This window comes from Lepidochelys kempii, chromosome 7, assembly GCF_965140285.1.
Source record: "Lepidochelys kempii isolate rLepKem1 chromosome 7, rLepKem1.hap1, whole genome shotgun sequence".
Classification (NCBI taxonomy): Eukaryota; Metazoa; Chordata; order Testudines; family Cheloniidae; genus Lepidochelys; species Lepidochelys kempii.
The window spans coordinates 84719249-84731838 of record NC_136386.1 but is presented as its reverse complement, the minus strand read 5'-3'; the positions used below and the strand labels follow the sequence as shown (position 1 = coordinate 84731838).

The 12590-nt window shown below is 45.5% G+C and overlaps 1 protein-coding gene across 6 annotated transcripts in view; it reads left to right on the top strand.

Moving 5' to 3' along the window:
* Positions 1 to 12590, top strand: part of PALD1 (phosphatase domain containing paladin 1) — a 193058-nt gene that overhangs the window by 90294 nt on the left and 90174 nt on the right. For all 6 annotated transcript variants that reach the window (XM_073353587.2, XM_073353590.1, XM_073353589.1 and 3 more), the window contains 2 exons: positions 11236 to 11331; positions 12077 to 12211. In XM_073353587.2, the coding sequence (XP_073209688.1) occupies positions 11236 to 11331; positions 12077 to 12211 (231 nt within the window). The remainder of the gene's footprint in view (positions 1 to 11235; positions 11332 to 12076; positions 12212 to 12590) is intronic.

Here is a 12590-nt window from a genome sequence, read left to right as displayed (position 1 = left end):
GAAATGTGTTAAGGGCTGTTATAAAGAGGAGGGTGATCAACTGTTCTTCCTGTCCACTGGAGGTAGGACAAGAAGTAATGGCCTTAATCTTCAGCAAGGAAGATTGAGGGTAGATTTTAGAAAACTTTCTAACTATAGTTAAGCTCTGGAATAGACTTCCAAGGGAGGCAGTGGAATCCCCATCATTGGAGATTTTTAAGAAACAGGTTAGGCAAACACCTGTTGGGGTTGGTGTAAGGATCCTGTCTCAGCATGGGGAGATGGACTAGCTGACCTCTTGAGGTCTCTTCCAGCCCCATATTTCTATGATTCAGCAATAAAAGTGTTTGATGGCACTTTTGTGAGTCTTCTCAGAAATTCATGAAATACCGGTTTCCTCCTCCCCACTGCCCTGCCCTTGTTTTTAGGAGAGTTTGGAATATTTCACTGCCCAAAGAGGAGTTGTACAGCACATGAGTAACACACTATCTCAGTGGGCATTCTCTGGTAATTCTTGGCATGTGTTCTTGGCTAACCAGTGGAGATGCTTCACAGTGCTGAATATGAGAGAACAGCAAGGTGAGGATCATCTTTCATTCATGTTTAAGCTTCAGGGCAGAGAGTTAGAAATCTCCCTCTGAGTCCAGAGGGTTGCTTGACTTTTTCATCCACTTTATATCCCCAGCCTTAAGGCTTCGTGTCCTTGCAACCATTCTTCCAGCAAGGGGTGACTGGATAGGACCCCCCTTTGAAGTCTGTCAGTATCACTCCTTCATGACCTTCCACAGTCAGTGTTGAGCCATGTGGTATGTCTCCATACCAAAGGGCTGAATGTGCTGCCTCTGAAGTTCTCCCAGCCTCTTTTAGCCAGGCAGCAAGAGACATGCATTGGGAGTTGGTGCCTCAAGTGTTCAGCTTTGCTGATGAGGTCTCTCAGCCAGGCTGATCCAAAGGTGATCTTTTATACCAGACAAGGGGCCTCCAATTAGGGCTAAGTGTTCAGAAAAATGCACCAGAACTGTCTGCACAAAATATGTCCCACTGGATCTTCACAGATAGGTTCTTTTGCATATAGATGCCTATTTGCATGTACAGTTGCAGGAGTGTTCTTCTAAGTTTCAGGCACAATGTAGATATCACTTTATGAAAGTTTGGCCGTAGCTATATATCAAGTGCTTTCTTCTTCTGCTGTTTTAAAGAGAAAAAGCTGACACATCCTGCTGACAGGTGGGCTTTGGAACTCAGAAACTGAAAGCTGGAATCTGAAATGCTCCCATTTACCATTCTTTGGGTTGGTGGCATTTGAAGGAGAACTCCTCTTCCTAGTTTGGTCTTTGACATGGGCAAGAGGATGGGTTTTTTACCCATGTGGGGGATACAGTTTTTGTTTTGTAAAAGCTAAAGCTACCTGAGACCCATACCAAGCCCCCACTGCAGTGATTTGCTGTGGAGGGAGATGGCTGGTATATATCGTTACTGACAATGGGAAATAAACCTTCAGGGATTACTGTAAATTAAACAAGAGGAGTGTTTAATTGAAGTTCAAATGTAGCAATAACACTTTTAAACAATGGAAAGTCTCCAGGAAAATTTGCTTATTGGACATGAACTGCATTTGGGGGCAGAAGGGGAGGGAGGGAAGGAAAGAAATCAGAGAGAGTGAGAGATGGGTGGGAGGAGATATTTGTATACGTAGATGTAGGACCAGATCCTCAGCTGGTGAAAAACAATATATCTCCATTACAGTCAATGGTGTTTCAGCATATGCTTAAGGGCTTTGCTGAAATGGGGTCTCACTGAATGGATGTCATATGCCTGATCATTTTCTTGGGGCTTTTTGGCACACAGAGGAAATCTCTCTCTCACCCCAAAAAAGTTGGAGCTTCTGAAAGGTGCTAACTCCACAGAAATGAAGTCTGAAATCCTTCGTGCACAGAAAATAAGTATGGCACAGTCAGCAGCAGAACATACTTCCATAAACCTCGCTGACAATGTGCCTCAACTCTTGACCAAGAGAGGTCATTTCTACGGATTGAGAGGGTTGTTCATTTACTCCTTCACATCTCTGCTGAGACTGCTAGAATGGGTGTTAACGTGTGTCAAATGAAGTGTTGGCTTTTGTGATCTGGACACCTGTGAACAAAGAAATAGATTAAAACCTCCATTAGATGGCAACAAGGTTCTAACATTACAAACCTGGTCTGGCTTTGACCTGATGACCTAGAAGTAATCTCTGTACACTTTGCTACCAATCCCCTGAGAAATCCAGTTCTCAGCTACTTTGAATTTTGCTAAACTAGTCACCTCAGGCTGGATCTAGGTATTGTGTGTAATATAAAAAAAACTAAGAGAAAACAAAAACTTTTTGTGGTGTGTGTGTTAGGAGATTCATCTCAGAGGTAAAAATGTGGTAAAGAAAATTAAACAAAATAAATACCTGGGGAAAAATAGCACGAATACTGATATTAACATCAATGAAAACCTGGCATATTCCCACCATTACAGACTTTGTTTTGAGTTTCCAGAGTAAGCACGCTTCTCAGTCTCTTGATAAATGACGGAGGGCTGGATTTATCTCATGGATCATAAGTAAATATTCATGAGTCAACTACATAATGTTAGAGATTTCCAAGTAACACTTACCAAATCCTCCTTCCCTCCCCTAGTATTACAGGGAAATCTCTTTATATATATACACAGCTAAATGTTAAAACATTTTCCATAAAATCCTGGGTCTGGATTTGCAATCTAACTGCTTAGTGATGAAATATTTGTGTCCTTCTGGTTGATCCTGGGGTGTGTGTGTGTGTGTGTGTGTGTGTGTGTGTGTGTGTGTGTGAAGAAACATGACCTTCAAGTGCTTTGAGAAGGCATCTTATCTTAACATTGCCATAACATGGCCTTCAAGTTGTTTGGCTAACATGGGTGCTCATGCTGTTTCCCCCCAACTCTTGATTTTAGCCTTTGATGATAGCAAAATTCAGACTGTTTGTCTTTTAGGCACCACAACAGTGTTTGTCTTCAACTTAAGTCTATACATGCAATTCTAGTCAACTTCAAAGAAAGCAGATATTATTGGCAAATTATCAAACAGAAGAGAGAAGCATTAAATAAAACAAATTGGAAATTGTCAAGGTTCCTCCCCCACTCTGAACTCTAGGGTACAGATGTGGGGACCTGCATGAAAAACCTCCTAAGCTTATCTTTACCAGCTTAGGTCAAAACTTCCCCAAGGTACAAAATATTCCACCCTTTGTCCTTGGATTGGCCCTACCACCGCCAAACTAATACTGGTTACTGGGGAAGAGCTGTTTGGATACGTCTTTCCCCCCAAAATACTTCCCAAAACCTTGCACCCCACTTCCTGGACAAGGTTTGGTAAAAAGCCTCACCAATTTGCCTAGGTGACTACAGACCCAGATCCTTGGATCTTAAGAACAATGAACAATCCTCCCAACACTTGCACCCCCCCTTTCCTGGGAAATGTTGGATAAAAAGCCTCACCAATTTGCATAGGTGACCACAGACCCAAACCCTTGGATCTGAGAACAATGAAAAAGCATTCAGTTTTCTTACAAGAAGACTTTTAATAAAAATAGAAGTAAATAGAAATAAAGAAATCCCCCCTGTAAAATCAGGATGGTAGATACCTTACAGGGTAATTAGATTCAAAACATAGAGAACCCCTCTAGGCAAAACCTTAAGTTTCCCCCAAAAAGATACACAGACAGAAATAGTTATTCTATTCAGCACAGTTCTTTTGTCAGCCATTTAAAGAAATCATAATCTAACACGTACCTAGCTAGATTACTTACTAAAAGTTCTAAGACTCCATTCCTGGTCTATCCCCGGCAAAGACAGAATATAGACAGACACACCGACCCTTTGTTTCTCTCCCTCCTTCCAGCTTTTGAAAGTATCTTGTCTCCTCATTGGTCATTTTGGTCAGGTGCCAGCGAGGTTACCTTTAGCTTCTTAACCCTTTACAGGTGAGAGGAGCTTTCCCCTGGCCAGGAGGGATTTCAAAGGGGTTTATCCTTCCCTTTATATTTATGACACGCCCCCCAAATCTCAGCTAGGGTGAAACACTGGCTGGGATTTCTTCCTGGAGCTCTAGGAAAAACAGAGTTAATAAGACACATGCATCTCTAAATATACTACCAAGTACATAAAGACTAACAATATTTTCTACATCTCAAGGACGATTTTAACCAGTTGATTCTGGGAAACTTTCACTGGAGAGTGCATCAGCCACTTTGTTAGAAGCTCCTGAGATGTGTTGGATGTCGAAATCAAAATCTTGGAGAGCTAAACTCCACCGAAGAAGTTTTTTGTTAGTTTCTTTGACGGTGTGAAGCCACTTCAGTGCAGCATGGTCGGTTTGCAGGTGGAAACGCCGGCCCAAACATATGGGCGTAGCTTTTCCAGAGCGTAGACAATGGCGTAACATTCTTTTTCAGTGACTGACCAGTTGCTTTCCCTCTCAGACAGTTTTTTGCTGAGAAACACTACAGGGTGGAATTCTTGATCAGGTCCTTTCTGCATTAAAACTGCTCCCACACCACGCTCGGACGCATCTGTGGTTACTAGGAACGGTTTGTCAAAGCCTGGGGCCCTTAGTACAGGGTCAGACATGAGTGTTGCTTTAAGCATGTTAAAGGCCTTCTGACACTTTTCGGTCCACTGAACAGCATTTGGCTGTTTCTTTTTGGTTAGGTCTGTCAGTGGGGCGGCGATTTGGCTGTAGTGCGGTACAAATCGTCTGTAATAACTGGCCAAGCCTAAGAAGGATTGAACCTGTTTCTTTGACTTTGGGACAGGCCACTTTTGGATGGCATCCACTTTGGCCTGTAGGGGGCTGATAGTTCCTTGACCCACCTGGTGTCCAAGGTAAGTCACTCTGTTTAGGCCTATTTGACACTTCTTAGCCTTAACAGTTAGTCCTGCCTCCCTTATGCGCTCAAGGACTTTTTGTAGATGTTCCAGGTGGTCTGCCCAGGAATCCGAAAATATGGCCACATTGTCAAAGTAGGTGACTGCATATTCTCCTAATTCTGCTAGGAGACCATCTACAAGTCTTTGGAAGGTGGCGGGTGCATTTTGCAGCCCGAAAGGGAGTACATTAAATTCATACAGCCCGAGATGTGTGGTGAAGGCTGACCTTTCCTTGGCAGATTCATCTAGCGGTACCTGCCAGTACCCCTTGGTTAAGTCCAAGGTAGAGATGAACTGGGCCCATCCCAGTTTCTCTAATAGTTCATCTGTGCGTGGCATTGGATAGTTGTCTGGGCGAGTTACAGCATTTAGCTTACGGTAGTCCACGCAAAAACGTATTTCCCCATCTGGTTTGGGAACTAGAACCACTGGAGATGCCCATGCACTTTCAGAGGGGCGGATTACACCCATCTGTAACATATCCTGGATCTCCCGTTCTATAGCAGTTTTAGCTTGAGGAGACACCCGGTAAGGTTGGACCCTAATTGGGTGAGCATTACCTGTGTCAATGGAGTGGTATGCCCGTTCAGTCAGTCCTGGGGTGGCTGAGAACGTTGGCGCGTAGCTAGTGCACAGCTCCTGGATCTGCTGTCACTGCATACGCCCAAGGGTCATGGAGAGGTTCACCTCTTCCACACCACCAGCACATTTCCCTTCATAGTAAACACCTTCAGGCCACTCAGCGTCGTCTCCTCCGTGGGCTGTAAACTGACAAACCTTTAATTCTCTGGAATAAAAGGGCTTTAGAGAATTAATATGGTACACCTTAGGCTTTCGGTTGGAGGTGGGGAATGCTATGAGATAATTAACAGCTCCCAGGCACTCCTGGACCGTGAATGGCCCTTCCCACAATGCTTCCATTTTATGGGCCTAGAGTGCCTTTAAGACCATGACCTGGTCCCCTACTTTGAAGGAACGCTCTCTGGCATGTTTATCATACCAGGCTTTTTGCTCTTTTTGAGAATCCTGTAAGTTTTCTTTAGCAAGGGCTAAAGAGGTTCGGAGGGTGTTTTGTAGGTTGGTTACAAAGTCCAGAATGTTAGTTCCTGGAGAAGGTGTAAATCCCTCCCATTGCTGCTTCACCAACTGCAATGCCCCCTTAACCTCATGGCCATATACAAGTTCAAATGGGGAAAACCCTAAACTGGGGTGTGATACAGCTCTGTAGGCAAAGAGCAACTGCTGCAACACTAGGTCCCAATCATTGGAGTGCTCATTTACGAATTTACGTATCATGGCCCCCAAAGTTCCATTAAACTTCTCCACCATGCCATTTGTTTGATGGTGGTAAGGAGTGGCAACCAAGTGATTTACCCCATGAGCTTCCCAAAGGTTTTCCATAGTTTCTGCCAGGAAATTAGTCCCTGCATCTGTGAGGATGTTGGAGGGCCAACCTACCCTGGCAAAAATGTCTGCTAGTGCCTGGCACACACTTTTAGCCCTGGTGTTGCTTAGAGCTACTGCTTCCGGCCATCGGGTGGCAAAATCCATGAAAGTCAGTATGTACTGCTTTCCTCTGGGTGTCTTTTTCGGAAAAGGACCCAGAATATCCACAGCTACTCGCTGAAATGGCACTTCAATGATGGGGAGTGGCTGGAGAGGGGCTTTGACCTGGTCTTGGGGTTTTCCCACTCTTTGGCACACCTCACAAGACCAGACATAGGTAGAAACATCCTTGCCCATTCCCTCCCAGTGGAATGACCCCCCCAAATGGTCTTTGGTCCTGTTCACCCCAGCATGGCCACTAGGGTGATCATGGGCTAAGCTCAAGAGCTTGGCCCGGTATTTAGTTGGAACTACCAACTGCTCTGAGGATGCCAGTCTTCCTGGTGTCCCCCAGAAAGAGTTTCCTTGTATAAAAGTCCTCTTTCTACAACAAACCTGGATCGATTAGAAGAGCTGAGAGGCGGTGGGTTGCTGCGTGCCGCCGTCCAAGCTCTCTGGAGGCTTTCATCTGCTTCCTGTTTGGTCTGGAACTGTTCCCTTGATGTTGGAGACATCAGTTCCTCATGGGATTGAGGACCTAGGCTGGGTCCCTCTGGAAGCGATATAGGGGATGGAGCTGTTTCTGTTGACTGTGAACCGCTCTCTGCTGGTGCACTATGTTGGGATTCAGGCTCCGGCTGAGCCTTTTGTGTAGGGTTATCGGCTGCTGCCAGTTCAGGTTCGGTGGGGCCCTCTGGTGTTGAGGTTGCAAGTACAGGATTCAGTGCTGACACTGGGTCTGGTGTTGGTTGTTTGGCTGGTTCCGGTTCAGGGACTGGTTCCGTCTGGATCTCTGGGACTGGATCCACTACTGCTGTTGCAGACATTGGCCTGGGGTCCGGGTCCATCACCTCTGACCGGGTCCTGATAGAAGTTTCCGGAACAGAGCTAGGCCTCACGGCTTGTTTAGCCTGGCTGCGGGTGACAGTTCCCACCCTCTTGGCCTGCTTCACATGATTGGCCAAGTCTTCCCCCAACAGCATGGGGATGGGATAATCATCATAGACTGCAAAAGTCCACGTTCCTGACCAGCCCTTGTACTGGACAGGCAACTTGGCTGTAGGCAAATTGAAAGAGTTGGACTTGAAGGGTTGAATCGTCACTTGGATCTCTGGGTTGATTAAATTGGGGTCCACTAAGGAAGCATGGATAGCTGACACTTGTGCTCCGGTGTCCCTCCACGCGGTGACTTTCTTCCCGCCCACACTCACAGTTTCCCTCCGCTCCAAGGGTATCTGGGAGGTATCTGGGCCTGCGGACCTCTGGTGTGATTCCAGTGCAATGAACTGTAATCTGTTGGGGTTCTTGGGGCAGTTGGCCTTTACATGCCCCAGCTCGTTACATTTAAAACATCGTCCAGCTGACGGGTCACTGGGGCGAGGTGGGTTGCTGGAGAATGGGGTGGTGGGACGATAAGGGGTCTGGAGGGTTCTTTGGGAGGTAGGTGGGGCCTTGGGCGGCCCCCAGTAATAGGGTGTGGTCTGGGGTTGTCCCTTCTGGTCTCCGCTCCAACTGCGACCAGTTTTCTTCTTCTCTGCCACCTCCACCCATCTGGCTCCAATTTCTCCTGCCTCGATTACAGTTTTGGGTTTCCCATCTAGGATGTATCTTTCTATTTCCTCAGGAACACCCTCTAAGAATTGTTCCATTTGCATTATGAAGGGCAAATTTACTGGAGATTCAACACTTGCTCCTGATATCCAGGCATCCCAATGTTTCACAATGTGGTAGGCATGTCGGGTAAATGACACGTCTGGTTTCCACCTTAGGGCTCTGAACCTCCGACGAGACTGCTCGGGTGTTATCCCCATTCTGATTCTCGCCTTGGATTTAAACAGTTCATACTTGTTCATGTGTTCTTTAGGCATTTCAGCTGCCACCTCAGCTAAGGGTCCACTGAGCTGCGGCCTCAGCTCTACCATGTATTGGTCAGTAGAGATGTTGTACCCAAGGCAGGCCCTTTTGAAGTTTTCTAGGAAGGCCTCAGTATCATCGCCTGCCTTGTAGGTGGGGAACTTTCTGGGATGGGAAGTGGTACTTGGAGAAGGATTGCTAGGGTTTGTTGGGATATTCTGCTGAGCCTTTATCTTCTCTATCTCCTCCACATACTTCCTCTCCTTTCCTTCTCCTCCAGTTCTTTGTCCCTTGCTTCCATAGCTCTCCTGTGAGCAGCCGCTTGGTGGTGTTCTGCCTCTTTCGTTGCCTCTCTCGCTGCCTCCCTTTCTTGTTCCTTCTCCTCCTCCTTCAGCCGCATGAGTTCTATCTGTCTTTCATGTTCCCTTTGTCTTTCCTCAGCCTGAAATTTGGCTAATTCCAGCTGTAGTCGAGCCGTGGATTTTGTCATTCTAACCTCTCTGTTTTTAACTAACTTTACACCCGAGGTTTAGAAATAAACAAACAAAACTTGGCTGTAAAATTTTGCTGTGCTGGAATAGAATACCTATTCTCTGATAGTGATTGTCAGCCTACAGAAAAAGACAATTCCCTTGTCTCTGCTCTGGGCCCAAATCAAAGCAAAAAACCTACAACTACTTGGAAATCTGCTTACCAGCAGCCCAAAGGAAAAAAAAAATTACTTTTTAAACTTGTGCTCCTTGTAAATAATCAAAATCCTAAAAAAAAACCCCTGCCACTTTTGTCTCCAGGCAAATGGGTAGAACACCCCCCCCCCCCATTTACTTTTAGGGAAAAAAAAACTCTGGGTTGGAAGACTGTGAATTTCCCTGCAGGAGTTAAGTACCCTGCCTCCAGGCAAAGAAAACCTGCAATTCACAAAGATAATCCCCTTTTGTCTCTGCTTGGCCACAAAGCAGAGAAAAACAAGCTGCTTTCACTTTCAGCTGCTTTGTGGACTTCCTTTCCAAAGGAAAAATTTTTTTTCCTTTTTTAAAATCTGTATTTCTAGTTCAAAAAATCTCAACTGGATCTCAGAATGATTTCAGGTTAATCCCACCACTCTGCCACCATGTCAAGGTTCCTCCCCCACTCTGAACTCTAGAGTACAGATGTGGGGACCTGCATGAAAAACCTCCTAAGCTTATCTTTACCAGCTTAGGTCAAAACTTCCCCAAGGTACAAAATATTCCACCCTTTGTCCTTGGATTGGCCGCTACCACCACCAAACTAATACTGGTTCCTGGGGAAGAGCTGTTTGGACACGTCTTTCCCCCCAAAATACTTCCCAAAACCTTGCACCCCACTTCTTGGACAAGATTTGGTAAAAAGCCTCACCAATTTGCCTAGGTGACTACAGACCCAGACCCTTGGATCTTAAGAACAATGAACAATCCTCCCAACACTTGCACCCCCCCTTTCCTGGGAAATGTTGGATAAAAAGCCTCACCAATTTGCATAGGTGACCACAGACCCAAACCCTTGGATCTGAGAACAACGAAAAAGTATTCAGTTTTCTTACAAGAAGACTTTTAATAAAAATAGAAGTAAATAGAAATAAAGAAATCCCCCTTGTAAAATCAGGATGGTAATTACAGGGTAATTAGATTCAAAACAAAAAGAAAAGGAGTACTTGTGGCACCTTAGAGACTAACCAATGTATTTGAGCATGAGCTTTCGTGAGCTACAGCTCACTTCATCGGATGCATACCGTGGAAACTGCAGAGGACATTATATACACAGAGACCATGAAACAATACCTCCTCCCACCCCACTCTCCTGCTGGTAATAGCTTATCTAAAGTGATCATCAAGTAGATTCAAAACATAGAGAACCCCTCTAGGCAAAACCTTAAGTTTCCCCCAAAAAGATACACAGACAGAAATAGTTATTCTATTCAGTACAGTTCTTTTGTCAGCCATTTAAAGAAATCATAATCTAACACGTACCTAGCTAGATTACTTACTAAAAGTTCTAAGACTCCATTCCTGGTCTATCCCCGGCAAAGACAGAATATAGACAGACACACCGACCCTTTGTTTCTCTCCCTCCTTCCAGCTTTTGAAAGTATCTTGTCTCCTCATTGGTCATTTTGGTCAGGTGCCAGCGAGGTTACCTTTAGCTTCTTAACCCTTTACAGGTGAGAGGAGCTTTCCCCTGGCCAGGAGGGATTTCAAAGGGGTTTACCCTTCCCTTTATATTTATGACAGAAATAAACTCACCAAATATGATAGCAAACACCACTAGACAGCCACCATGCTTGCATTATATTGTATGACATTGTTACCCCTATGGCATAGCCTTGGCCGTCTCTCACTCACTTTTCATCAACCCATGCCCACAAGAAGATGTCAGTGTCTGAACTTGTTAGCTGCAAGCCATGTGCCCAGGAAGGTGTCAGGACTGAGCTCACCACAACCCCTCTTTCTTATAGCTGGTTTGCAAAGTTTTAAGTCACATGCTAACATTTGGATATTGCATTACCCCAGACTAAATGGAGGATAGCAAACCAGTTTGAATCCAGTTGGAAAGGCTCCTGCTGTGTCCAGAGCCCAAGCTATGCAGGAACATTAGGCAATATGCTATTCAAGTATCCTGTCCAACATTGCATGCTTAGCCGTAAGTCTTAATCATTCTCAGATAGGGTCTCTGAGATGGGCCAGTGTTTGCATGTTACTGGGTTTTCTCTTCTAGACAAACAGCAACAAGCGTAAAGTGATCTCCCATCCTTGAAGGCAAACAGCTTATGGAGAGACACATTTCATAGACTCAGACTCTGCATTGGTCTTAGGGTTTGGGTCATGTTTAAAGTCTGCAGTTCATATTGAATGGGCTCTATCTCCTGTAGTCTCTCACAAATGCCATTGTTATGGTTTATTCCAGGGGAGCAGCACCAAAGAGTATTTCCTTCAAAGGACTTTGCAGAGCCTTGAGCGCTATTTCTACTTGATTGCTTTCAACTACTACCTTCATGAACAGGTGAGTGTTCTCCCCATTCTCCTTGTGAAGCCTGCCCCTATGCCCCCTCACCCCAGTACTTCATTTCAGCAGCTCTACTGGGGGTGGAAACAAACATGTATGCTGATGGGCTGGATGCTGGAAAGCCCAGCTTCTGCCACTTTCCAGACATTGATTTTGCCCTCCTCATGGTGTCTTCAGATGCTCTTGGTTTTATGTTTGGAGGTATAGTTCTAATGGACTACTATGAGTAAAATCCAGTTAGGAGCTGGGGTAATGGTAATGGAGGCCCAAGCCCCTCTCCCACTATATACTGTGTGTATGGTACATGACGTTCCCTGAGAAAACAGTCCCCTTTTGTCTCCCCGAGGAAGGAACCCCAGGTACCAAGTGGTGACTCAGTGAACTGTTATATCAGCTTTTCACCTGTGGAGCATGGAATCAAATCTTGGCAATTTTCAAGTGAAATTGGTTTGAAAACCTTTACTTTGTCTCTTATTTGTCCACATCACAAAACCACTGGAGAGTATGGTATCACTATGAGCCTGAGGCTTTGGACTGGAATAGGAAGGCGAATATCAGGGTCAGGTTGTGCGAAGCTCTGAAATGGGATTTTTGAAAAAGCAGTGAGCTTTCAACCCTTTTCTGAACTGCTTGTAAGGATTGCCCTGTAAGGTTGCTGTTCCTGCAAGATGTATGTGTAGTACAGTGCTTGCATTTATCTGTTCCTGAACAAAGCATCTCTCTGTCTCTCTCTCCCTGATAGTACCCCTTGGCCTTTGCCCTCAACTTCAGCAGATGGAGGTGTGGGCACCCAGAGCTTTACAGGCTGCAGATGAACATGAACCTGTCAGAGCTCACAGTGACGGGGGAACTGATAACAAAGGGGACACGAGTGCTAGTGAGTGAGCTCCTTAAATCTTCTTGCAGATCCCATCCTTTTCAGGGCACGGGTAATACAGTAGGCATGTGAGGCTTATTTCAGCCTCTCTAGAGCCACATACAGTATATCAGAGCCAAACACTCTTCGGGGGGGAAAAAAAAAACCAACCATGCTTCCATAAGCTTACAGTGAAAATTCACTCTGATGGGGCCAAACCGGAGCCCTTGAGCCCTATGTGCCCCTCAGCATTGGAGTGTTTGAAATCTCGAGCCTGTCTCTGTGACTTCGATCCCATCCTGACCCTTGTGTCAGACGTGCACATTGCAGTGCCCTGGGCAGCGTTTGAAGGGGAGTGGGAGTCTCTTGGTGGAGGTGGTTGTTTTACCATTCAGTGCCA